We start from the raw sequence: 27896 nt of genomic DNA, 5'->3' as shown, positions 1-27896 counted from the left end.
GCTAAAAAAACCTTTTGCCACGTCTAAACCTTCCTTTTCAATACCTATAAGTCACCTCTAGGGCAGGCCATAAACAGCCCATAGGGCAGGGTGCAGTGTGTTTAAAAAGTTAGACATGTATTTTTAACTTTTACACATCCTCGTGTTGAAGAATGCTTAAATTTGTTTTTCTCACTACTGCAAGGCCTGCCTTTCCCACAGGAGAACATTGGGGGTACCGCTTTACATTTGATATAGGGTAACTTTCAATTGGGAGCAGGTAGCAATGTTGAGAATGATGTCTATATAATTGTAATTTAAAGCCCTCTTCAATGGTAAAGTAAGATTTTAAGTCACAAATCAGAAAATGACGCTTTTTGAAAGTTTGCATTTCCTTGCCCCAATCAATTGGTGCCTGCAGCCTGTATCCTGGGTCATCTGATAAGTGTAGCTGGTGTAGAGGGTCTTTGCATATCTCTCCCAGGCAGTGAGAGAGAGAGGGGGAATAGGTGTTGGTGGGACTCAATAGGGGGCGGAGCTGTCACCTAACCCACTTGCACATCACAAAGGATCTGCCTCAGCAGACTCATGAAGGGTTCAACACTAGTCTTTTGGGTTCCCAGACAAGCTGGAGCCAGGGAAGGGAGGACGGAAAGTCCAAACACCTTTGAGTGTGGAAATCTCTAGAAACGTCTCCTACTTCAAAGCTGGCATCAAGTATAAATATTGGAACATTAGACCCACTCTTCAGTACACCTCTGGACCTGTGGAAGACTCAGAAGGACTTCTGTGCTGCTCTGCTACAAGAAGGACTCCTACTCTACTGCCCTGCTGCTGAGTGAAAATGACTGGACCAATATCTTGAATACAGGACCACCAGAGTGACCTGAAGGGCTTGCTGGTTGACATCCTGATCTAAGACTCAGGCACAGAAAAGGCTGAGACCATCTTGAACCTTGGACCTGGACTCTGCCTGCTGTGAGTCTTGTTCCCCCAAATGGTGCCATCCCAGTCCTGGACTCTTAGAAGTGGGCCTGAAGGTGCTCTGCCAGTCCAGATGTGAAGGAACGCAATGTTAATCCCTGCAAAGTCTAGCTGCGCAGCTGCAATCCTCATCGAAATCAATGGCAATCGAAATATAGCCTCGCTTGACCTCGCCGCACAACTGCCAGCTCCATTGAAACCAACACAGAGCCAAACAAAGCTCTGCCAACGTTAGCTAGAACCGGCGCTGGATGATGCAAAGTCTTGCAAAGCAGCGACATGCAGACCACACACCTAGGGTATAAGATACTTGGGGCCAGATCTACAAGAAAGTGGTGCATCTGCCCCGATGCACCACTTTTCTTGCGCCTCCCCTGCCCCACCTAACAACACCATGGTTGCACCGTAATTACAATACGGTGCACCATGGCAATTGTTTCCACAATAGTGTAATAATTTATGACGTTATTGTGGCGCTTTGCTGGATTAGCGCCATGAATTATGGTGCTAGTGCAGCCAAGCACTAGAAAGGTCCGAAGGCTACTATGGGCCCGTCACTTCAAAGCCTGGCCCACGTGGGCCTTAAAAATTATGGAAAAAATGTTGCAGTGAAATCTTGTAGATTTCACTGCACCATTTTTTGCGGTCTCCCTGCATGGGAACACCCCACTTGCATACATTATACCTGACACATGTATAAAGTGAAGCAAGGGGTTCTACATTGCGCCACTTTGTAAATATGATGAAGGAGAATGGCCTCCTTAACACCACATTAATATAAAAAAAATGACACTAGTGTGGTGCTAAGAGGCGTTCGGGCCTTGTAAATCTGGGCCTTTGTTCAGTGGGCCTGACTTGGTCTCTTTATCTGGTATGCGCTCTATCGCGGTCAGCCTGAACTTGAGATTTTATTCAGGTCTGGCACAACCAAATAAGTACAGTTGGTGCTTTGTACTTTTTAGCACTATTTTCTACTTAAATCTTATAAAGTGCTTATCTCTGGTTCTACCAATTGAACATTTGTTGTTTTAGTCTCAAATAATTTATTAAATTTTACTCTGTTCTAAATTGGTGTGGGATTTTTCTTGTGTTGTGTTTTCACTTTATTACAGTTCAAAGTGCTGCATAAATACTTTACTCATTGCCTCTAAGTTAAGCTGGACTGATCTTGTGCCAAGCTACCAGACTCCTAAGCACAGGTTAATTTGGGGTTGATTGTGTTTCACCCCCCTCAACCTAATTTCCTGCATCATGGTTCATTTAAAAACAAAGTGATACAAGGAATGCATGCATTAATTAGAGCCACTGACAATTGTTCTGGGCTACAGTCCAATAAGTTGTTGACCATTGTTTTTTGCCCACTGTGCTATTCCAGACACACACCCACATTATGAAAATCAGACTTGGTCGTGGTCCAGTAGGAGCAGTCCAAACTGAAATTCCAGGCCTGGTCCTCTCCAGATGGGGACACAAGCAACCCCAGACAGATTTCGATCTAGTTAGGTATTATCAATGAGACAGAGATTTATTTCTATGGCACAGGGACCACGGAACCTACATGTGGGCATACACATCACAATTAAGGTGTCTACTGCAAAAACAAGCATTGGCACAGCTAATAGGTCTTGCCTATGCAAGATCTATTGGCTTTGCCAATGTTTTTTAGCAATGTTGCAAATGACTTAAAGTAAAGATAGAAAGTCTGGTGACACAGCCAGCATTGACTGCATTATAGCATTTTTTTCCTTGCAACTATGTGTAACTGAACCCAGCGCTGCTGTATAATCTATACCATAACGTCCCTGTAGATCTTTAGTCTTGAGGCCACTAGCACACTCCTGACCTCTGCACGTGGCCCCCTATTGAAAACAGGCAATCATTATTTACAAGCTAATCAGTGTGAAAGAAAGTAAGTAACAAGAGTGTCCTGCACAGTTATATTTAGGCCATTTTCATTTTTAAAGACATTCTGCAAGAAAGGTGAAAAATATGAAAAGATTTCTTCAGAAATTCCAAAAATGTATTTTATTCACATGCAGAACTGTTTCATCTTACTAGCAGTGTAGTACATCATACTGAAGCAGTGAAAGTTTTGTTGTTGTTGTAAGTATTAGTTTTCAAACTTGAATTTTGAAACGTTCATGCTTCCTCCTACCCTGACAATACCAATAGTGAACTAAGAGGCAAGTCAGTTATGTGCATCTTTTGGATGGCCTGGGGTGCATTCTAGATGGACTACATTTTAGTAAAATCAAATGTTGGAGGAGTTTACATACAGCACATATCCTGAAGGTACGTATTTTAAGCTTAAATTATATTTAATAATAAAGAAAAAGCATTTGCAAACTATTAGGTTTCACCTATGCAAACTCTATTGTCTTTGTCAATGTTTTTTGTACATGTTGCAGATGGCTGTAATAAAGATGTGAAGTAACAGAAAGTACTGCTGACTTGGGGAATTGGATTTGAGTATCAACATCGGCTCAACATCCTGTGATCCTGGCAAAGTCATGTATTTGCCCAAGTGTCATAAAAAATTGTCTTTGTGCTCTTATAAAGCACTGAAATACTTCATAAAACTTTTGGGTGCTCTTTATAAAAGCTACCTGTACTGTGAAAAAAGGTGTGCTAGTGTCCTAAGTGAGGAGAAGAGAAAGCTTGCAAGGAAGGAAGGCTGTGAGAGGAGAGAGGAAGGGTCAGGAAGCAGGGCAGTGGAGGTGAAGGAGGCGGTGTTCGCACTGCACCACAGGAGCACTGGGACGGCAGACGGTTGCTAGGGAGCATGGAAATATCAGCCATAGCCATTTCTGAGCTGGGGTTAATAGTAAAATACAGCAATAATAAGTGTTCAGTGGGTTTCCTAAAGCATTTGGCCCCTGGGCCACTGCACCTGCTGCACCACTCAGAACATGACACCAGTGCCCATGAGGTAATTGCACTTGTGGCTGCTTGTTTAGTAGTAAAATGTATCCATCATTGGTGGTTAGAGGGTTTCCTAAATCTTTTGGCCTGTGTGCTACTGCACGTGCTGCACCTTTCCAATAATGGCCCAGTGTCTGCAAACTAACTGCACTTGTGACGGCTTTTTTAGTAGTAAAATTTAGCAGTAATTGGTGTTCAGTGGGTTTCCTAGAGCTTCTGGCCCCTGTGCTACTACAGCTGCTGCACCATTCAGAACATGGCTCCAGCGCCCACGAGGTAACTGCAATTGTGACTGCTTGTTTAATAATAAAATGCAGCAATAATCAGTGTTAAGTAGGTTTTCTAGAGCTTTTGGACCATATGCCACAGCACTTGCTGCACCTTTCCAATCATGGCAGTAGTGCTTGCGAGGTAACTGCACTTGTGATTGCTTGTTTAGTAGTAAAATGTAGCAATGAAACAAGTTTAGTGGGTTTCCTAGAGCTTTTGGATACTGTGTCACTGCACTTGCTGCACCATTCGAATCATAGCCCTACTGCCTGTGAGGTAACTGCACTTATGACTGTTTGTGTAGAAGTCAAAAGTTACCAACAGTCAGTGCTCCGTGGGTTCCCCATAGCTAAGCCGCTGTGCCACTATACCTGCTGCACCATTCAAATCATGACCCTAGTGCCCGTGAGCTAACTGCACTTGTGGCTGCTTGTTTAGTAGTAAAATATAGTAAGAGTCAGTGTTTAGTGGGTTCCCCAATGCTTTTTGCACCAGAGCCACTGCACCTGCTGCACCATTAAAATCATGGCCCTGGTGTCTGTGAGGTCACTGCACTTGTGACGACTTGTTTAGTTGTAAAATACTCAATAATCAGTGTTCAGCGGGTTTCCTAAAGCTTTTGGCCCCTATGCCACTTCACCTGCTGCACCATTGAAATCATGGCCCTAGTGTCCCCGAGATAACTGCAGTTATTACTACCTGTTTAGTAGTAAAATATAGCAATGATCAGTGTTAAGTGGGTTTTCTAGAGCTTTTGTCCACTGTGAAACAGCACCCGCTGCACCTTTCCAATCATGGCCCTAGTGCCTGCAAGGTAACTGCGCATGTGACTGCCTGTTTAGTAGTAAAATGTAGCAATAATCAGTGTTCAGTGGATTTCCTAGAGCTTTTAGCCCCTGTGTCACTGCACCTGCTGCATCATTTAAATCATGGCCCTAGTGCCCGCACGATAACTGCAATTGTGACTGCTTGTTTAGTAGTAAAATGTACCCATCATTGGTGTTTAGAGTGATTTCTAGAGCTTTTGGCCATGTGCCACATCACCTGCTGTACCTTTCCAATCATGGCCCTGGTGCCCACGAGGTAACTGCACTTGTGACAGCTTGTTTAGTAATAAAATTTAGCAATAATCGGTGTTCAGTGGGTTTCCTAGAGCTTTTGACCTCTGTGCCACTGCACCTGCTGCATCATTCAAATCATGGCCCTTGTGCCCGCGAGGTAACTGCACTTGGAACTACTTGTTTAGTAGTAAAATAAGCAATAATCAGTGTTCAGTGGGTTTCCTAGAGCTTTTTGCCCCTGTGCCACTACAGCTGCTGCACCATTCAGAACATGGAACCAGTGCCCACGAGGTAACTGCACTTGTGACTGCTTGTTTATTAGTAAAATGTAGCACTAATCAGTGTTAGGTGGGTTTTCTAGAGCTTTTGGCCCATGTGCCACAGCACCTGCTGCACCTTTCCAATCATGGCCGTGGTGCCTGCGAGGTAACTCCACTTGTGATTGCTTGTTTAGTAGTAAAATGTAGCAATGGTACCTGTTCAGTGGGTTTCCTAGAGCTTTTGGCCACTGTGTCACTGCATCTGCTGCTCCATTCATTTAATAGCTCTACTGCCTGCATGGCAACTGCACTTTTGACTGTTTGTGTAGTATTCAAAAGTTGCCACCAGTCAGTTTTCAGTGGTTTCCCTAGAGCTTTTTGCCCCTGTGCCACTACACCTGCTGCACCATTCAAATCATGGCCCAAGTGCCTGCGCTGCAACTGCACTTGTGACTGCTTGTTCAGTAGTGAAATGTAGCAATAATTGGTGTTCAGTGAATTTCCTGGAGCTTTTGTCCTATGTACCACTACACGTGCTGCACCATTCAAATAAATTTAAAAAATCATGGTCCTAGTGCCTGTGGGGTAACTGCACTGGTGACTGCTTGTTTAGTAGTAAATTAAGCAATAATCAGTGTTCAGTGGGTTTCCTAGAGCTTTTGGCCCCTGCAAAACTGCACCTGCTGCACCATTCAATTCATGGCCCTAGTGACCGCTAGGTAACTGAACCTGTGACTGCTTGTTTAGTAGTAACATTGAGCAGTAATTTGTGTTCAGTGAGTTGCCTAGAGCTTTTGTTCCCTGTGCCATTACAGCTGCTTAACCATTGATAACATGACCCCAGCACCCACAAAGTAACTGCACTTGCGACTGCTTGTTTAGTAGTAACAATTAGCAATAATAGGTGTTCACTGGGTTTCCTAGAGCTTTTGGCTTCTGTGCCACAGCACCTGTTGCACCATTCAAAATATGGCCCGCAAAGTAACTGTACTAGTGACTTCATGTTTAGTAGGAAAATATAGCAACATGCGGTGTTAAGTGGGTTTCCTAAAACCTTTAACCACAGTGCCACTGAAACTGATGCACCATTCAAATCATGGCCCTAGTGCCTGCAAGGACAAATGAGGAAATTTCTTATATACAGTAATAATATATGAGTTTCGAAAAAGGCACAGTTGCAGACTGAATACATTGTGTAGCTAAACATAAACACAAACGCTTTCCTAAAAAGTGTCTTTACATTTTTCCAACTCTCTTAAACGAGTTGCCACAGATGTCATAAATAACACATATGCTTTACACATCAAAGTGAAAACCAAGCTTGTCAAATTGCGTTACAATGTGGCTGGCTCTTTCCTGTGAAAAGATTTTATCCTGTGCTTGACAGTGAATGGGCCATGAACATTGTAAATTGTCCAAAATCACCATAGGTTAGGCTGAAGCTGGGACTGAAATGTGGTTTTGTACTTTGTTTCTAAAAAGGCGCTTTCACAAATTAAAAAAGATTCACCAAAGAAGTGGAATTATGCAAAAAAAAAAATGTTAAATATCAAAAAGTATCTGCAAAAATCCCAGAAATATATTTCATTCACATGCAGAACTGATTTATCTTCGTAGTAGTAGTGTATCAGATTAAATCAGTGAGGTCCGCAGGTGCCCTCTTGAACTTTGCATGCGACCCCCCATTGAAAACGGGCAATCTTTTATTTACAAGTTAACCGACATGAAGGAAAGCAAATAACAAGGGTGTTCTGTACACTTAAAGTTGAGGCCACCTTCATTTGCAAAGACATTTTGCACAAAACGTGTTAAATATGAAAAAGTCTCTGCAAAAATTCAGAAACGTTATTTCACTCACATGCAGAACTGTTTCACCTCAGTAGTACTAGTACACCAGACTAAATCAGTGCAAATTGTTTTGTAAGTAATAGTTTTCAAACATGATTTTAGAAACGTTCATGCTTTCACCCAACCTGACAATACTAATGGTAAACTTCATGCCCCACAAATGAAAAGCAAATGTTTTGTGCAGATGAAGAATGAGATACCTTTTGAGATGGCTATGTCTAAAATATAATTTAAAAAAGTGCACAAGCAGGCTCCATGGAGAAAGTGTGCTGCATTCCTTTTTCCTGCAAACACTCTCACATTGAAGTCAGCGGAAAGCAAAATAAACACCAGGCTCCCTCGAAGACACAGCTTGATCTTTAATATTGTTCTGTGAATGCCCAGCAAGTGTGACAAGATAAGAACAAGATTTATAGGCCTGTCTATTACAGAAAACAAGTTCGTATAAAAATACTGAAACACAGCTTTGGCATGGGGAGGTACAAACTTGAGCCTGGGAGCCTAAAGAAAATACAGCCAGCAAATGGAAAGCTAGAACACGTGAGTTGTAAACCACAAAGCCAATGGCAAACAATGGACAGAAGCCATTCATACGTCTAACTTTCTGAAACTCCCTAAGTTGTCTTTCGCCTACCACACAGCTATGCTGTCTGGTAGTCTGAGATCTAGGAAGGTGATAGAAGGAAAGCTTGAATTTATGTCAGGCGCTGACTATTGCTCAGGGTCACATTCCTGACCATTGTTTGTTCACACTCTGCCTTTCCAGACACCAGATGGTTAATCAAAACTGGTGTTTTCAGTCAGATGTTTGAGAGGCACTTGTATTGAAGAGAGTGCCAATATGTGTTATTCTGACAATACTGTGTAAAATACAACTTAGCTCTAGGAACAGGTCTTGCAAAAGGCAAAAAAAGTAAGTTACATTCCATCACAACATTCTGACACTTCCAATTAGCAGATATCTTCAATGAAATCTTACAGATACAACATAATCAAGACCACAATTGTAGTCAGAAATACCAGCAGTTGGGATTCAGTTTATTCTGAGGCATTCAGTTTACTCTGGAAGAATAATGTCTTATCTTCTTATCTGGATTTAGAAGGGCTCAAGGTCCTGATCCTGCTGGAACTATTGCACAAAATACAGGTTGTCATGAAGTGATTTAAAACTGCTTTGAAAGTGACCTTGTGACCTCAGGATCTGCACATAATTCTTCTTCTTGATGAAATAGCATTATCAGTGCAAGCATCTCCATATCCATCAGCTGCCGTGTCCTACATGGGTCTACAATATTGCTCTAACTTTCAGATCGATATGTGGAAGTGATCTTGAGACTTCAATTGCAATTTAAACTGTATGAAGAGAGGCAATGTGTGCACCCACATTTGTCTGGGGAACAATCCAGAATATTGTCTCGTAAATGTGTTCTGATTAATGCACATTCAAACCTAAATGAAAGAGAGCAGCCTTTTCTGAATGCACCAGAGCTGACATAAGGGTAACCTGAGCACTTTAACAGTAGGACACAATCCCAGTCCTTTATCCTAAAACATTGTTTACAACTTCTAAACCTGCTCAGAAAGTGGAACATTTTGTAATGTAGATTAATCTGTACCTTTTTGCTTTACAAAATAGAAACAAGTTCAAATAGTTTTTCATAGTCTGCAGAGATTTTGAGGGAAGAGAGCGGTCTGGGATTCCGTTCACAGCTGTTTTTTTCACTACTTTCACTGCTGTACCCTAAGGCTAAGAAATTGTAAACTAAATGCCCAATGCAATTTTTAATTGCAACAATCAAGAGACAAAAATGACCAAAGACCTGGTGCCTCAAATTGGGAATGTCCTTGATCTGCACTTTAAAGAGCTACCCAGTTATAAGTCTTTCAAGCTGATCTTGTGCTTTCAAGAAGGAAGTTAGAGTGTCAGCCATAGGCCTGCACCTAGCGATGACTTGAAATTATTGTAAAACACAGAAAGAGCGGTCAAAGAGGCACATCTAAATTTTTCCAACAGTGTGAACAATTCTTTCACCATTCTGGCCTTCAAAAATTGGTAATAATGAATTGTTACAAGGAGGTAATAAACATCCAACCACAGGATCCACTGCTTACCTTGCAAGATGGAATTGAGTCCTACCAACCATGTAGAGTTTCTGATAATGTAGAGATGCTCCATATATCTGTAAGTGGTACCTAAATCCTTAGCATCTGGTCATTCTACTAAGTCCTGTGAAATGGTTTCATAGTGACATGTCAATACTTTGTTTATCATTACATTCCACCTCTGAGGTCTATACCAGTTGTTGCCCTGAACCCAAATTATGGGCCCGGGTCTCAGGTGAGGGCCTTCAACAAGGAAGAGTGCCTTTAACTCCAGGTATAGCCTGAGGCAAAAGGACTACAATGCTATTAGGACATTCCACCCACTGAGAGTAGAATGTTTTACATTGAAAAGGAAGAAACATAAATAGTAACATTGAAATAATGAAGCAGGAGGCCTATACCAGCTATTATTTATCAGGGAATCCTTCATTGTCTTCACATATAATGGCTTCTTAGAACATTCCAAAGTTCTAAGAAGCCATTATATGAGCAATAATGATGCTTGTTTGTGGAAGCAGAAAGTGAGAAGACAGGACTCTATGCAAGAGCTGTACTCTGTGTATAGAATAATATTGTGTCTGAATGCTTAAAGTGCTACATGGATGTCAGTATAGTCCTGAAGAAAAAAAGTGTTTTTTTACGCAGGGTCTTCTCGACAGAGAAAGCTACTGCAAAAAAAAAAAACACATAATGTAAAATGAGCTGGCAGAATATTATACATTCGATGGTTGAATTTTTTGGTCTATCACATGCCAAAACAAATTAATTTTGTTGCTGCTATAAATGTGATGTTGCATTATGTCGGGGGTGGCGCATTCAGATAGTGTATAGCAGGTCAAAATTAGCAGTACATTACTCACGTCTAACTCCACAGAGCACGTGTTCCATTACTGCACCTTGCTTGTATTGCCCTGCAAGCAGAACCGATAAAGGACTCTATTAAAATGTAAAATATTCTGCATGTTTCCAGCCTACTTACTCTAGTAGAAACAATGAAATTCAGCATCCCTACTCCTTAGTAAAGAACGGTTTCGAGTGGCAAAGCTGTGTTGCAAGCGCGTTTCAGCATTGTTGCCGGGCACCAAACACAAGATGCAATGCGCAGGTATTTATATAGAAAGTGGTTCATGGCAAACAATTCTTTTCAGTGCCAGTCCATCTCCTATGAAATGCTTGTCTTTGTTGTTTTTTTGTGGTGACACGATTATTCTCCTACCATGTACTCTCCCTTCTACCAAAGAAATGTAACTACTAGTGCTTCTGCAAGAATCTTCTCAACAGTTCAATGAAAATAGCATGAATAATAGGAATCAGAGTTACAAATTCAAATCACATGTTTAATCCTGTCGAGGAACGGTTTTCTCGCAGTGGGGTGCCAACAGCAAACAGAAACCGCGGAGGGAGTGGGAACTTTGGTGGATAATTAAATAAATGAAAGAGGTGTTCTGACCTGACTCAACGTTTTCCCTTAGGTGCGCGGAAGGCCATTATGGAGGACCCACAGTACCAGGTGGCTCATGCCAGAAGTGTCCATGCAACGACAATCTTGACCTCTCCGTCCCAGGGAGTTGTGATAATGTTACTGGAGTTTGCCAGATATGTCGACCAGGTGTGTCAGGCCAACATTGTAACCTGTGTGCAGACAGCTTTTATGGAGATGCTCTTAGTGCCAGCAATTGCATCGGTAAGTATGCATTCAATCTGATTAATGTACCCACTGATTGAGTTCAAATGTATTGACACGTCTTTCACCGCTCTATGGGCCTTTCAGTAATGGGACAAGTATGTTTGGCGCTTCAGTCAAAACTGTGCATTCTTACTGCTTAACACAAATGTAGTTTTCATGCATTTTATTTTAGGTTATTACTCCCTTTCTCCTCCCCTGACCCCCCCACTCTCCAACAGGCTGCACCCTGGGGAGGCACAGGTCGACCCTCTTCTCTCCCCTCGGACCTCCCCTCGCATTCTTCCCCCCTCACAGTGTGCCCCTCCCCTCTTCACTTCAGCCTTACCTCTAGCTAACACGCTCCTCGTCCATTCCGCACCGTCCCGGCACTCCATTCTCATCTCCTCCCCCCTATGGCTTCCGGCCACCCCCCTCCTTAGACCACCTCTCCTCCAGCCCTCTCCCCCTGTCTATGTTCCCTACGCTCCCCTTGTTCCCTCCTCCGCTCTTCTTTTCCGCCCACTCCTCCCCTCACTATGTACCCCGATTTCCCCGCAAATACATTCCATCTCTCTCCCTCCCCACTCTCCTCCAGCACTGCTGTGCTACCCCCTTTCCTCCCCTGGTAACCCCTTCCCTCCCTCGGACCGAGCAGAATCACTTCCTTTCTTCAACTTCCCTTTCTCCCAATCCCCCCCATTCTGCCCGATACCCGCTCCATCACAGCCACCTCACTCAGCTGCCAGGACTTATCCAACTCTATCCAACTCCCCCCCCTTCCTTTCATACCTCCCTAATCCCTACGACTCCTCACACTCCTCCCCTCTCCTATCGCCCCACCGCCCCACTCCTCTACTATCGCCCCCTAGTTCTGCCCTTAATTCCTATCCTTCTTGCTACGCCAACAACAACAACTCTCCTCTCACCCCTGGTGCACCAACTCCTGCTCTCACCCTAAACCTTTCCCCACCTCTGAACCCTATACCCCTACTCCCCTCCCGTTCCCCCACCTCTTCCTGCCGTACACTGCCTAGTGCACCCCCTCCTGTTTCCATCGAGCCACCCATTACGCCGTGCTCTTCCTTACTCTCTCTGGAAAAAAAGCTAGGCTCTCTAATCACCGCCATCTCCCAACTTGAAGCTACCATTTTAGTTTTAAGCTCCAAGATCTCGACTTTTCCACACACCTCAATTCCTTTGGCTAACACTCACCCTTCCACGAGATGCACCTCACCACCTCACCCCACTATAGCTAAACATAGCCAGTCGTCTGCAAATCCACACAAGCACTCGAACGCCACCCTTCCTTCACTTCCACTTCCCAGTAACCCTGTAATCTACACTATTCCGACCATCTCCTCTGTCGGAACCACTCGCCCACCTAAATCCTCCCGAGCGCCCTCATATAAGCACAATATCCCTATCACCCCTCATAGCCCAAGTGCCCCCGTCACCAAAACAGTTGTGTCAGAGCTGCGCTGTCTGCTCCACAACTGCAGATCTGCAATTAAACACAAACTTGAAATCTCCGATACCATCAACCAGCACAATATTGACATGATCTTCCTCACAGAGACCTGGTTCAACGATACCTCTCACTCTATGTTTGATCTCCTTGTACCCACAGGCTATTCTATACTCAGAAATGACAGAATTGACAAAGTGGGGGGAGGTGTTGCGGTCATCTTTAGAAACTCCCTTCAACTTAAGGCTCTTCCTAACAGCTCCTGCCACACTTTTGAATGCCTATCACTTGAGCTTCAATTGCACCACCGCTCACCTCTCAGATTCCATGCTATTTACCACCCGCCTGGTAGCAGCCCTTCGTTTATGGAGGAACTCACGGACTGCATCAGCGACCAATTCACGCAAAGTGACAATCAGATCTTCGTGGGTGACTTCAATGTCCACTGGGGCTCGCCTCAAGACACAAATGCGAATTTGCTGGCCACCTTCCTCTCTGCAAACGATCTTATCCAACACTGCACAGAAACAACACACTCTAAAGGCTCAATCCTAGACCTTGTCATTTCTAAAGCAGGCTTGCTGACTATCGCTACCCCTATTCATGTAGACTGGTCGGACCACCTCCTCATCCCATTCTCTCTTCACCTATCACACTCTATAACTCTGGGCCAGCCTAAGAGGGCTACTTCCTGGTTCCGTGACACTAAAAATATTGACCTCAGTACCCTCTGTAATTCTGCCTTGCTATCACTTCCAAGGCTAGACCCGGACCTAGATGTCAACGAACTCACCTCCCAATGCCTCACAGTCCTTGCAGTCGAAATCAATAATGTCGCTCCTCTCCAAAGCAAAAAGAAAAGGCCCACTCCCTCAGCACCTTGGTTCAACAAATCCCTCTATGAAGAAAGGAAGTTCATAAGAGCCCTTGAGAAACAATGGAGACAAGCACCCTCCACTGAAAATTTGGCCACGCTTCGTTCAGCAAGATCCAAGTACCACAATCTCATCTTCCTTGGAAAAGCGTCGCACTACAAATCCCTCCTTGACTCAGCCAAAAATAGACCCAAAAAACTATTCGACCTCATCAAGAACCCTAACAGCTCTCCCCCAACCTCCAAATTGGAAGATTCCACAAAGAAAGCAGCGGAATTCGCTATATTCTTTGACGAAAAGGTAAAATCACTTGTAGATCAGGTCATTCATCCTACCCCCACAGAGGAGTGCAAATCCTTAACCATTTGGCAAAACTTTGACCCCATCTCTGACGATGCTCTCCTCAAATGCATCCTCGATACAAAGCCCTCTAACCATTCTCTTGACCCCATCCCTAGTGCCATTGCCATTGACTTCTATACTAATTCTCTTTCCTACTGGACCACTCTGGTCAACCTCTCCCTCAGTCAAGGCTCCCTTCCTGTGTCCTTCAAAACTGGGCAGGTCACCCCTCTGCTAAAAAAAAACCACTGCTGATGCGAACGACCTCAACAACTACCGTCCCATCACTAACCTACCCTTTCTTGCGAAAATCACAGAAAAATGTGTAGCGAAACAACTCTCTCGCCATATCAAGGAAAATGATCTTCTTGACAATTTCCAGTCTGGCTTCATTCAAAACCGCAGCACTGAAACAGCCCTGCTGCTAGTGATTGATGACGCGCTGCGGATACTCGATTCAGGGGAGTCTTGTCTTCTAATTCTTCTTGACCTTTCTGCAGCCTTTGACACTGTCAATCACAACACTCTCCTTAACACTCTTCAACAGAGAATGGGCATGGAGGGCACTGTGCTCAAATGGTTTGCCTCCTTCCTCTCTGATAGATCCCAAATGATCAAAATAGCGAACAGTCTTTCAGCTCCTGTAGCAGTCAGTCAAGGTGTTCCTCAAGGCTCCATACTTGCGCCCACACTGTTCAATCTCTATTTAGAACCGTTGGGAAATCTGCTGAGTAAATCCGGGATCCACTATCATCTATATGCGGATGACACTCAGATTTACCTTAAGGTGGCCTCCAATCACGATCTCTCCTTCCTTAGCTCTACCCTCGACTCCATTCAAAACTGGATGGTAACTCATCAACTGATCCTGAATCCCTCCAAAACAGAATTCCTCCTCCTTTCCTCCTCCCTTTCTCATCCCCCAGTGCAAACATGGATGGATCAGATCAATCTAATGAACAATAAGCCCATCATTGTCGAGAGCGCAAAATCCCTTGGTGTCATTCTTGACAAAAAACTTAATCTACTCTCCCACATTAACTCCATTGCAAAGTCTGCTCGACACCAACTGCGCCTTCTTTGGGGGATTCGTCGCTTCTTCTTGGAGTACGACCTTAAAACCCTGGTCCAAGCGCTGGTTCTCTCCAGATTGGACTACTGTAACTCTCTTCTTACTGGCCTTCCCAAATCCCACCTTTCCCCCCTGAAGTCTATTCTCCATTCAGCAGCTCGTTTCATATATGGGGCCAAAAGAAGCGACCACATCACACCCATTTTATCCACCCTCCGTTGGCTTCCCATAGAGGCAAGATCTATCTACAAAACTGCATGTATCACCCACAAAGCCTTGCACTCCTCCTCCCCTCGCTACCTGGTGAATAAACTGAAACTCTCTGGGGGCTCCAGACCATCACGTAATGCAGAAAAGTTATTGCTTGAACCCCCCATTTTCAAGAAGGAAAGATTGATGGCCCAATCCTTTTCAGGCAACGCGGTGAGAATCTGGAACTCACTTCCGCCTCAGCTTCGGACCACCACCTCTTCCCAGGCCTTCAAAACTGACCTCAAAGCTCTCCTCCTTCAAAGACACTTCCAAAGTTAATGCAAGCCCTCTGTTTTCAGAAGGAAGTCCTTCCATTATAGGATATTCTGTTCTCCATGCCTATATAAGTGCCTTCCCAGGGTGTTTTTGTGTTGTGAGTGTCTGCCATTTAGTGCAGTATTTTACCTCTACCTGTATCTTGTACTCGTTTGTAACATGCACACTGCACCTTTCCTTTTCAACGTATCATTTGCTACCTCTTATATCTTGTTTGCTTTTGATACATGCACAACGGCCACCACTGCCTCATGTAACATAACTATTGTTTTAGTGTTTTGAGTGTCTTCCATTGATTGCAACTTTTTTTACCTCTATTCGTACTTTTTTTACTCTTGTAACCTGCACACGTCACTTTTTCCTCTCATAACGTATCGTTTGCTACCTCGTTTATTTTTTGCTCTTGATACGTGCACAATTATCACGATTGCCTCTTGTAATGTAACGCTTGTTTTTGTAACAGGCTCACTTGTAATTTTTCTCCTCTTGTATCTTTACTTTGCCTATTGTGAAGCGCTCTGACACCTTCGGGTAAAGTCCGCGCTATATAAAAACGCATTAAATAAATAAAATAAAAAAATAAAGGTGGCACCGTGCAGTATCAGCGAACAACATAATCTACCGACAAACTTGAATTAAAATACAATACATTGATCATGTTTTCCGAGAAACATCGGTCTGATGTGCCAGCCATTTCATGCATCATTTGTATTCAAATTGTACCCAAATATGTGAATTGTTTTCTTTAGCAGTGCACCACAGGCGTGCATTATCATATTTGCTGCTCTTTGTGCCCTCATGTAAGCGTTGGCCCATCTTGTCTGTATTTGTTCTCAGGCTAAGACTTGTTTCTGAACGATCTGCACAAATGATTGGAAAGGCTTATGGGTGATTGTATGTTATATTCTCGTGATCTTTATGTCATTATAGATAGTTACTTAGTGCTCCAAACAGATATTTTACAATACAATTAAATTAGCATAATAAGCACATAATAAATATAAAGGGATTATGGAACTCAGGTGCAGACCCATCATGCATTCATCCAAGAAGCTAACTGTGGTGGTTTATGAGCTTGCCGTTGTGGATTTCAAAATTGCTTTGCATATTTGATTTTTTAATATTTTTTAAATATTAATGTTGCAGTCTCAGATACTTTAGCAGGGTCCTGGGGCAGTTAGTGGTTATTGGACATTATCCACAGTATGCACTGTAGTATTCCATCGGTGCAACAGTGCTCCGGATTCTATTGCGGTCTGTTAGACCTCCCCTATCTGTAGGGTCACACCTAAATGTTTGCATCGTGTTTCTGATCTCATTTTTGTTGGGATTAGGTATTTGTGCACTTTTTCTAAAACATGATACAATTGCCATATACTTGATTGCTACATTTAATGTACATATTCACCCCTAGTAAATGGTATTACATGTACCCAGGGCTTGTAAATTAAATTATATGTGTGGGTTGCAGCGTTCATTTGCCACCCACTAAAGTTGCTGTTTTTAAACATGTCTCAGGCCTGCCACTGCAGCCTGTGTGCAGTTGAAAAATGCCATTAAGATCTACATGGCAAAATAAAATAAACCCTTTTCCAGGCCTAAACCTTTGATTTTAATACTTATAAGTCACCCCAAGGTGGTCGTAAAAGGCTCACATTTAATAAGTGCTAAGTTTAGACTGGGAGCAGATAGAGAAATGCTGTTAACACTCAAAGGAATTTTAATTTAAAAACCTATTTAGTGGTAAAGTTAGATTTTAAATTACAATTTTGAAAATACCACTTTTCCAAACTTGACATTTTCTTGCCCCAGTCAACTTTGCCTTACTTCCAGGGTCCTGGGTCAAATTACTGTGAATGGTTCTTCTGTTGGGGTGTGTGTATAACTTCCAGACAGTGACATAAAGGGATGTAGGTGTGGACGGTATGCCCCATCCTGGCAGGATTACTGGGGATGGTCTATACTCAGTTCCACTTTTGGTCTATACTTCAGTCCAGCAACAGGACTAACAAAGAACCCTGACACCAAGCCTGCCCTGCCTTCAGTCACCCCTGACAGTTTGGAGACTTAACCAGGTAATGAGGAAGAATTTTCTAGAACTTTTCTTGGTGGTAGGTCAAGGAATCCCCCACACAAAAGCTGGCACCAGGTATAAATATTGGACCTCCGGAGACCCTTATCAGAACACTCCTGGACATGAGGAAGTTTCAAGAGAAGGCATCCCTGCTGCCAGAGAACTGCCCTGCTGCTTGAAGGACTGCTTTGCTGTCTAAGGAAGAAGAAATTGACCTGTGTGCCTTGATCTCAGGCTACCCAAATTGACTTCAAGGGCCAGTTGGCTGACCTCCTGTGTGAGCTACAGGAACACAAGAGTCATAGGCCTTTCTACATCTGTCCATCTGACCAGATGCAATCGCACCTGCCTGGACCTCCCTGAGCCATGCCGCTGGGGTCTGCTGGAGTGAGTTTTGATCCTCAAGGGGTGTCGACCCCCCCCCAGGTCCTTGACACTTTGCTAACATCGTTGAAGCTTCTCCAAGAAAAAATGGCTAAAATCCTGAAATTCAGACTCCTTGCAACCATAAATGGGCCAATTTGCACCAAATATCTGCCACCCACGATGACTCCCAGCTCCTGTGAAACCTGCTGTTCATGCTTACAGTGGCTTGCTGCAGTGACTGGCAACACAAGACCTGCACTTCTTGCTACAGCAGCAACAACAGCCCTTAACAACTGCCAGTGCAAAGGTCCTGTGATGACCGGATCTACGTGCTACAGCAGTGACCTTCTGTGATGCTTCATGTGCTCTTTGCGCCAAAAGACCCTTCCTCCCGTTTTCTTCCAACATGAATAGAACTCTTTGCGCTGGACTTGAGAATCAAATTCCTCAGCGGGGCTAAACTGATCCCTGTATTTGCCTCCCACCCCTTTCAACCAATAACCCAGTTTCTTAGACTCTCCAACTGCATAGTTAAGTTATTTTCCTTGTATTGTTGATTCTGCAAAGTTAGACAGTCAAGATTTTCTCATTGATGCAGTATTAGGACTAAGGGCCTGATTTATAATTAGGCGGGCAAGCCTGCATTCCTCTATGAGAATGGAGTAAATTACTTTATGTGGAGGGGCCGCCGAACCAATTTATAAATAACCATCAAGCAGGAGGTCATTTATAAAGGCACTGGCAGGAACTGTCCTCATGGTGGTTCCTGTCATGCAGTTTACTGCTTGCTACAAGGCTCCATCGGAAGGACGCAGCCTCGTAGCAAACAGTATTATTTTGTATTTTCAATAAGAGAACCCTAAAACTGTATTTTCTGTTTGAAAATAAAAAAGTAATGCTCCCCTCACCATGGGAGGCTTTTCCTTTGGCGAGGGGAGCACTGGAAAGGTTTTACTGTCACTTACCACCAAGTTTTACCAGGCAATGAGGAACATTAAAAATATGACTATATATCCTCCCATCTAAATTGGGTGGGTGGACATGTTTCCATTTCTCTGATGGCCCTTAACGTCCAGGGCTGTCAGAGACATTTTTTTGGAAAAGAAAAAAAAGAATGATGCTTGTTGCTAGGCTGTGTCCTTCCGACTCCTCCCTTTAGCAAACAGTAAAATGCATTGACAGGAACCGCCATGATGGCAGTTCCTGCCAATGCCTTTATAGATGATTGCCTGCTTTGCAGTCATTTATACATTTGGAGGGTGGCCTTCCCACCAAGTGGGTGGAGTACTTTACTATAAATCCATTGCAGAATGGCGGGCTGCCCATCTAAATATAAATCAGGCCCTAAAACACATAGGGCCTGATTCTGACCCTGGCGGCCGGTGACCGCCAGGGTCACCGGCCACGGGAGCACCGCCGACAGACCGGCGGTGCTCCGAAGGGCATTCTGACCGCGGCGGTTCAGCCGCGGTCAGAAAGGGTAAACCGGCGGTCACCCGCCGGTTTACCGCTGCCCTTCTGAATCCTCCATGGCGGCGGAGCGCGCTCCGCCGCCATGGGGATTCAGACACCCCCTACCGCCATCCTGTTCATGGCGGGAAACCCGCCATGAACAGGATGGCGGTAGGGGGTGCCGCGGGGCCCCAGGAAGCCCCTGCAGTGCCCATGCCAATGGCATGGGCACTGCAGGGGCCCCCGTAAGAGGGCCCCGCAAAGTATTTCAGTGTCTGCTATGCAGACACTGAAATACGCGACGGGTGCCACTGCACCCGTCGCACCTTCCCACTACGCCGGCTCAATTCTGAGCCGGCGTCCTCGTGGGAAGGTTGATTTGCCCTGGGCTGGCGGGCGGCCTTTTGGCGGCCACCCGCCAGCCCAGGGCAAATCTCAGAATCACCGCAGCGGTCTTTCGACCGCGGTGCGGTGTTCTGACGGGGTTACTTTGGCGGGCGGCCTCCGCCGCCCGCCAAAGTAAGAATGACCCCCATAATATACAGTAACCCCACACAATAAACTGCACGTCTAGATTGAGTAGTGTATTTAAAATAATAATTCTTAAGTGGAAGCGTAGAACAATGCAAATTATGAATAACAACTAGAATCTTGTAGTATCTTCTGAACCTCAAAGAAGGTATAGTGTTCAAGTATTTAGGCACATCCATCAGATAACAGTGGCAACTGTAGATAAATGTATTTTAGTTTTATATTTTTTCAGTTAGAGTTGAGTTACTGTAATAGTATATTGTTAGAAATGGGGTCTCTGGTTGGCAGTCAGTTTGCACTCTGTCCAAGCAGGGACCCTCAATTTAGTCAGGGTAAGGGAGATAGATTCCTAAGGCAGCCCCTGCTCATTCTCTTGCACAAGCACTCAGGCTTATCTCAAAGAAAATGTGTTAAGTATTTGTACCAACACACACAGTAATACAGTGAAAACACTACAAAATGGACACCACACCAGTTTAGAAAAATAGGTAAAATCTATTTAAATCAAACAAGACCAAATCAACAAAAATCTAACATACACAAGTTAAGACATGAATTTTCAAAGTAAAAAGAGTCTTACTCCATAGAAAACAATGGAAACGTTGATTTTACACAAAAAACCTGGTTTGCGTCAAAATTAAAGCCACATGAGTGAGCATGCGTCGGAAAAGTCAGGGGTGCATTGATTCCTTACTTGCAAGTGAGGCCGTGTGTTGTTTCTTCTCCGGTCACATAGGCAATGCGTCGATTTTTTCTCCCCTGCAAGAGAGCGATGCATCGATTTCCACACAGGGCACCCCGGATCCACGCAAGGTCACAATTGACCTAGTGACGATGCGTGAGAAATCCAGTCACACGGTGTTCGAAAACCGTGATGCGCAGGGTTTGCGTCATTATCAGCAGCCACAAGTGGTTGTTGCGTCCTTTCTACAACCGTGATGTGTCGATCTCCAAGCAGCGATGCAGGTGAGGCATCGATTTCAGCCACAAAGCAGGTGGCCTGTCGTTTTTTAGCTGCGTTGCAGGTGGTGGGTCAAAAAGTTCCCCTCACGGCTTCCTGTGCTTGGATTTACATCCTTTTTCTACCAGCTTTACCTTTCAAGGGCCCAGGGATTGGATAGGACACCACTTGGCAGGGCAGGAGTCTCAGCAGAGAGTCCAAGAGCTAGCAGAGGAAGTCTTTGATGGCCCTGAGACTTTAAAAAAGGAGGCAAGCTCAATCCAAGCCACTAGAGATTCTTCTCACGCAATAATGTTCCACAAAGTGCAGTCTTTGTTGCCTTTCACAGGCAGAAGCAACAACTGCAGGATAGCTCAACAAAGCACAGTCACAGGCTGAGGCAGCACTCCTCCTCAGCTCTTCAGCTCTTCTCCTTGGCAGAGGTTCCTCTTGAATCCAGAAGTGGTCTGAAAATCTGGGGTTTTGGGTCTACTACCTAGACCCCTTACTGCCTTTGAAGTAGGGAAACTTCAAAGGAAAGTCTCTGTTGTTCACAAGATCCTGCCTTGCCCAGGCCTGCCTGGCCCCAGACACACACCAGGGGGGTGGAGGCTGCATTGTTTGAGGGCAGGCACAGCCCATTGAGGTGTAAGTGACTGCACCTCTCTCCACTCTAGCTCAGATGGCTTATCAGGCTATGCAGGCTACACTCCAACCCCCTTTGTGTCACTGTCTAAAGGGGATTCAGAAACAGCCTAACTGTCAGTCTGACCCAGACAGGGAATACACAAGCACGCAGAGATACAGAATGGTTTAAGCAGGAAAATGCCCACTTTCTAAAAGTGGCATTTTTAAACTAACAATCTAAAAACCATCTTCACTAAAAGATGTAGTTTTAAATTGTGAGTTCAGAGACCCCAAACTCCATAGATCTATCTGCTCTCAAAAGGAAACTGCACTTTAAGGCTATTTTGTGAAGGCAGCCCCCCCATGTTAACCTATAAGAGAGACAGGCCTTGCAACAGTGATCGTTGAATTTGGCAGTATTTCACTGTTAGAACATGTGAAGCACATCAGTTCATGTCTCACCCTTAGCATACACTGCACCTTGCCCATGGGGCTACCTATGGCCTCCATTAGGGGTGCCGTACATGTATAAAAAGTGAAGGTTTGGGCCTGGCAAGTGTGTACACTTGCCAGGTCGAATTGGCAGTTTAAAGCTGCACTCACAGACACCGCAGTGGCAGGTCTGAGCCATGTTTACAGGGCACTCATGTGGGTGGCACAAAGAGTGCTGTAGGCCCACTAGTAGTTTTTTATTTACAGGGCCTAGGCACCTCAAGTGCACTTTACTAGGGACTTACTACTAAATCAGATATGCCAATCATGGAAAAGCCAATCACACATACAATTTACACTGGGAGCACTTGCACTTTAGCACTGGTCAACAGTGGTAAAGTGCACAGAGTACCAAAAACAGTAAAAACAGAGTCCAGCACACAATCACAACCTGGGTCACAGAGGAAAAAAAGACAGGGGAGATCAGGCAAAGTATTATAGGTGTAACATACGTACTGTGTCTTAGTTCAAGGAAAATCTTATTTGTTAATGCTAAGTCAATAACAAGTGAGGTGGGCTCCGCTAGTGTTAGGATTCAAAATCTTCTATAGGGATGTATACTTCCAGGCACACTGTCTGCAGTGCTTCATCAAAGTCCCTGATTGTTGGTTTTATTATAATTGCAAAATTGTCGCTGGTTTTTTCAGAAGACTAATCAGTGTTGGAAAGTGGGTTATTGGTAAGGGCAGGTAAGTACCTACACTTAGCAATAGGCCACTAACCTCCACTTAGGTCCAGTTAGGGCTCAGTAAATTAAACCCAGCTCAACCCTTGGTAGCTTGGAAACGAGCGGCAAGGCTTAAATTAGGAGATAGAGTGTAAAGCATTCAAATATCACAAAACAGCACTTAAATAAAACCCAGGAAACAGTTTAAAAATCCAAAACCAATTCATAACAATAGACTATATTTTTATCTTTAAAATGACACAAAAACGAACACAATTGGATAAGGGGAACCAGAGATATGAATATTTAAAGTGTTATTGTTTTCTAGCGCATAGAAAAAAAAGCGCCAATCTGGTCATCTGGTCGCACCTCGACCGGGGCAAAGTCAAAGTTTAAGGCTGACCGCGATGGAGCCTGGCTCGGCTACAGCCTGCGGGAGGCCTCGGTCAAAAGTTTACCTTAGGACTTAGTCCTTTTTCTAAAGATTTTCTTCAGTGGGACTAACCTGCCAGTCCAATCCGACCTCCTGGAACTCTTCTTCGGATACGCGTCATGGGAGCCCTCGGTAGAGATTTTTACCTTCGGACTTAGTCGGTTTTTTTAGGTGAAAATCCTTCAACTGGGGCAAACCTGGATCTTGATCTGATGTCCTTGGAGCCCTCCTCGGATACGCTGGCTGGGAGGTCCCGGTCAACTACGTTCAGACTTAGGCGGTCATTCTGACCCTGGCGGTCAAAGACCGCCAGGGCGGAGGACCGCGGGAGCAACGCCGACAGGCCGGCGGTGCTCCAATGGGGATTCCGACCGCGGCGGTAAAGCCGCGGTCGGACCGGCACCACTGGCGGGCTCCCGCCAGTGTACCGCCGCCCCATTGAATCCGCCGCCGAGGGGATTCCGACCCCCCCTACCGCCATCCAGATCCCGGCGGTCCGACCGCCGGGATCCGGATGGCGGTAGGGGGGGTCGCGGGGCCCCTGGGGGCCCCTGCAGTGCCCATGCCACTGGCATGGGCATTGCAGGGGCCCCCGTAAGAGGGCCCCTAAATGTATTTCACTGTCTGCTGCGCAGACAGTGAAATACGCGACGGGTGCAACTGCACCCGTCGCACAGCTTCCACTCCGCCGGCTCGATTCCGAGCCGGCTTCATCGTGGAAGCCTCTTTCCCGCTGGGCTGGCGGGCGGCCTGAAGGCTCCGCCGCCCGCCAAGGTCAGAATGAGGGCCATAGTCTCTTTTTTGGAGATTTTCTTCACCGGGAAGAACCTGCAAGTCAGGCCGGGTCGTGGTTGAGGCAAGCCGGCTAGAGTTGCCGCAGCGGGTCGGTCCCTCTATGGAGCTTTTTTCCAAACGTTCTCCTAAGTTCTCCAGACTTCTGGATCTTCTTCCAGAGGTTCCTTTAAGGTTCTTTTGGGGTCCACAGCTCACCCCAAGGTTCCAGAAGCTCTGAGATGATCCATGGGGGTGTGGACTACAACTCCCAGAATGCACCTGGCGGAAATTCCTTTTTGGACACTGGGCAGTGGTCAGCTGGTTGGTTTCTTCAGGAGTTGGCGCAGGGGACTCTGGTTAGTACTTTTTCACCTGTAGCAAAAAGGGAGTCCCTCCTTGAACCAGTTGAAGCCAGGCAAAGTCAGTCTTGTTGTGAAGCCCAAGTGTGCAGTTGGCGCAATCCTTCAGAGTGCAGGGTCCAGGTGCAGGCCAGGGGTCCAGCAGGGCAGTCCTTCTTCTCCTGTATTTCTTCCTTGTTCTTGTTGGAATGTGATGGGGATCTGAGGTGTGGGTGCAGGTCTGCCAGTTTTATCCCTGCTCCTGGGAGAAAAACAGGGGGGTCCTGTTTCTCTAATCAGGTGCAGGGTCCTTCCCCTGTGATGACCACTTCCTGGGAAGTTTGGCAAAAATCAATCCCAGGGAGCAACATTCCTCAAAAATCCATCATGGCTGGAAGTAATTTTTGGAGGTTACATCTGGCTGAGCCCACCCACTGGTGTGGCTAAAAATCCTAAACACATCCCTCTCCCACCCTCTCCTAATCTAATCAAGGGGGTACCTAATTGTCTGGGTTTGCAGGATGTCGGGGTGTTTCTGGGTTGCTCCAAATGGCCTTCTCTGCCTTTGAAGACCAGTTTGGCAGCCCTCCCCCTTCCTTCCTCACCATCTGCTGAGGGGAGATCTCCTCCCACAGGCACATCTCTTTGTGTGAAGCCAGGCCACCTCACACCTCATCAAGGCAGCCTGGCTAGGCTGCCAGAGGCTGGCCAATCAGAGCACAGCAGCAAAAAACTGCAGGGCTGAAGTGGGCAACTTTACAGGTAAAGTTTAAATCTCTTTACCTGAACAAGTTATATTAAATTCAACAACTGGAAGTTGTGGGATTTATTATAACAATTAATTTGATACCAAACTCTTTGGCCCTGATTCTGACCTTGGCGGACAGCGGAGGCCGTCCGCCAAGGTACCGCCGCCAAATGACCGCACCGCGGTCAGAAGACCGCGGCGGCCATTCAGACATTTCCTCTGGGCCGGCGGGCGCTCTCCAAAAGAGCGCCCGCCGGCCCAGAGGAAATGCCCCTGCAACGAGGACGCCGGCTCAGAATTGAGCCAGCGTAGTTGCAGGGGTGCGCCGGGTGCAGTTGCACCCGTCGCGTATTTCAGTGTCTGCAAGGCAGACACTGAAATACTTTGCGGGGCCCTCTTACGGGGGCCCCTGCAGTGCCCATGCCATAGGCATGGGCACTGCAGGGGCCCCCAGGGGCCCCGCGGCACCCCCTACCGCCATCCTGTTCATGGCGGGTTTCCCGCCATGAACAGGATGGCGGTAGGGGGTGTCTGAATCCCCAAGGCGGCGGAGCGCGCTCCGCCGCCATGGAGGATTCAGAAGGGCAGCGGTAAACCGGCGGGTGACCGCCGGTTTACCCTTTCTGACCGCGGCTGAACCGCCGCGGTCAGAATGCCTTTCGGAGCACCGCCGGTCTGTCGGTGGTGCTCCCGTGGCCGGTGACCCTGGATTCCCCCGAGCAGCGGAAAGTCGGCGGGAGACCGCCGACTTTCCGCTTCTGACCGCGGCTGAACCGCCGCGGTCAGAATGCTCGTGGGAGCACCGCCAGCCTGTTGGCGGTGCTCCCGTGGTCGGTGGCCCTGGCGGCCACCGGCCGCCAGGGTCAGAATGACCCCCTTTGTATCTGTTACTTAAGGGGACATTTTGGCACTTTTCCTGGCATTATAACCCCTTTCCAACTTGTTGATTAGGAATTAAACCTGTCCTTTTGCCACAATGCTCCTTGTAGTGACACCGCCCTGACACTGAGGAAAAAAGAAATTGCCTCATGTGAATGGTGATGTACTGTTCTTTGCACGTACGCTAGTGCTTCCTCTAGCGCAGAACAATCTGTTTTAGGGATCACTTCTACTATCTTGTATGAACTATTCATTATTGCTCCTTAAAAGCAGAACCATAATGGGCTCCTTTTGCTAACAGTCCTAATAGGCATTTAGAAATGTAGGCCCTGATTTATACTTTTTGCTGAAAAACTGCACTAACTTAGTTTTGCTCCAAAAAGATTAGCACCGGCTTGCACCATGTCTGTGCACCAGCCGGGCACTATATTTATGGAATGGTGCGAGCTGGTGCAAAGGATAGGCTAGAGTAAAAAAAAATGACATTAGTCTGGTGGGGCTGGCGGTATGGAAGAAGTGGGTTTTGCACCAAAAAATGTGGTTAGGCAGGTTAGAGTAAAAAAGAATGACTCTAACCTGCTTAGAGTCATTTTCTTACACAAAACCATCCATACCACATGACTCCTGTCTATGAAAAGACAGGAGTCATGCCCACCACCCCAATGGCCAGCACAGCGGACCAAGGCCCCTGGGCATGGCCATTGCACCCTGTGCCATGTGTGGGGGCCCATTTCAGGGGCCCCTATGGCACTTTACAAAATAAAATGCAATACTTGCCTGTACTTACCTCTACTTACCTAGGATGAGGTCCCCTATCCGCTGCAGTCCCTCCGGTGTAGGGGGGTGGGGTGTCCCTGGGGCCTGGGGAGGGCACCTGTAGGCTTATTCCATGGTGTTCCACCATGGAAATAGGCCCACAGGTCCCCTAACGCCTGGCCTGACCCAGGCGTTAGAAAATGGGGCAAAGCAGGCTTTGCCCCATATTTTGACCCCTCCTCCCTTCCATGCACCATTTTTGCATGGGAGTATAAATATGGCCTTAAGGAATAGAGTCATTTTTTGCACTGCAATGCCTACCTTGCTCCTCATTAAGACAAGGTAGGTTTCCACTTCCAAAAAATTACTTTAACTCCATAAATTTGGCTCTAGACGGGTCTAGCGCCACAGTATAAATATGGAGTTAGTTTTGCACTGAATTAGAGTAAAAATAAATGATGCTAATTTGGTGCAAACAGAGTATAAATATGTCCCTTAGGATCCCTTTGAAACCAGTCTGTGAGGCCTTTGCAAACATCATCTTTAGGCATGCAAACAAATATTCTCAAGGTCTGCGAGTTAGAATAAAAGTGGCATACCAAAAAACACATTTTTGTACATCCGTTTGTGCTGCGGATTACAGAGTAAAAAGCCCGGTAAGCACTGTATGTTTTGTTTTGCATGCTTTTCCTGTGTATCTCAATCAGTAGCATTGGATAAGAGTCTCATATTGCACAGGAGAAGTCAGAAGCTGATAACAAAAATAGTGTTTCGACAAATTTACATCCATTGGTGGTTCCAAGGAGTATTTAAGAGAATGCTTGTATGCCAAGTAGCTGAATAACATATTCCAGCGAATGTTCAGTTGGTGTTGCGTTTTACTGAACAGTGTTAGTTGAGCATAGATGGTGACAGTTCTGGAAGTCTTGCTTTAATGCCTCAACAATTTCCCCTTTTCACTCCAAGAGGCAGCTTTGCTTTCCAGCAAAAGAGTCATCTCTCAGCCATCAATTCGTATCACGGCCAGATACAAACCTGCACCACTCGACTGGCTACTGCCAGCCAACACTTGATTGATCCAAAAGTGCGACGCAGAAATGCACCAACAGCAACTGAATGTGGGTAGCATGTCATTTTGTGGACAAAATGTTTATGCTCAGCTTTACAAAAAAGGGAATGGCACCTGTGCTGTACGAGGGAGTCTCACAGCAGATGGGGGAGCCCCAGTGCTTAATTTGGAAGTAAAAACGTGCCAGTGCCCAAAGCCCTCCTCTTAAACACGCAGCTGCTCCAATTAAATGTGCAAACACAGGATACTGAGGCTGAGTAATCCTGAGCCATCTCGGACCCCTTCAATCCATTTACAGACACTCCCTGCCCCTTCAACTCACTCCTGCAGCTTTCTGCTTTCTCCCATTTTCACGCTTTTTCTTTTTTCCCTTTC

The 27896-nt window shown here is 45.7% G+C and overlaps 1 protein-coding gene across 7 annotated transcripts in view; it reads left to right on the top strand.

Annotated features, from left to right (window-relative positions):
- The window catches only part of LAMA2 (laminin subunit alpha 2), a 3379260-nt gene that overhangs the window by 1845580 nt on the left and 1505784 nt on the right, over positions 1 to 27896 (top strand). For all 7 annotated transcript variants that reach the window (XM_069234829.1, XM_069234828.1, XM_069234823.1 and 4 more), the window contains one exon: positions 10900 to 11111. In XM_069234829.1, coding sequence (XP_069090930.1) covers positions 10900 to 11111 — 212 coding nt within the window. The remainder of the gene's footprint in view (positions 1 to 10899; positions 11112 to 27896) is intronic.

This window comes from Pleurodeles waltl, chromosome 5 (genome assembly GCF_031143425.1).
Source record: "Pleurodeles waltl isolate 20211129_DDA chromosome 5, aPleWal1.hap1.20221129, whole genome shotgun sequence".
NCBI classification, from domain to species: Eukaryota; Metazoa; Chordata; class Amphibia; order Caudata; family Salamandridae; genus Pleurodeles; species Pleurodeles waltl.
Note: the sequence above shows the minus strand (reverse complement) of the source record. Positions and strands in the feature narration are given on the sequence as shown.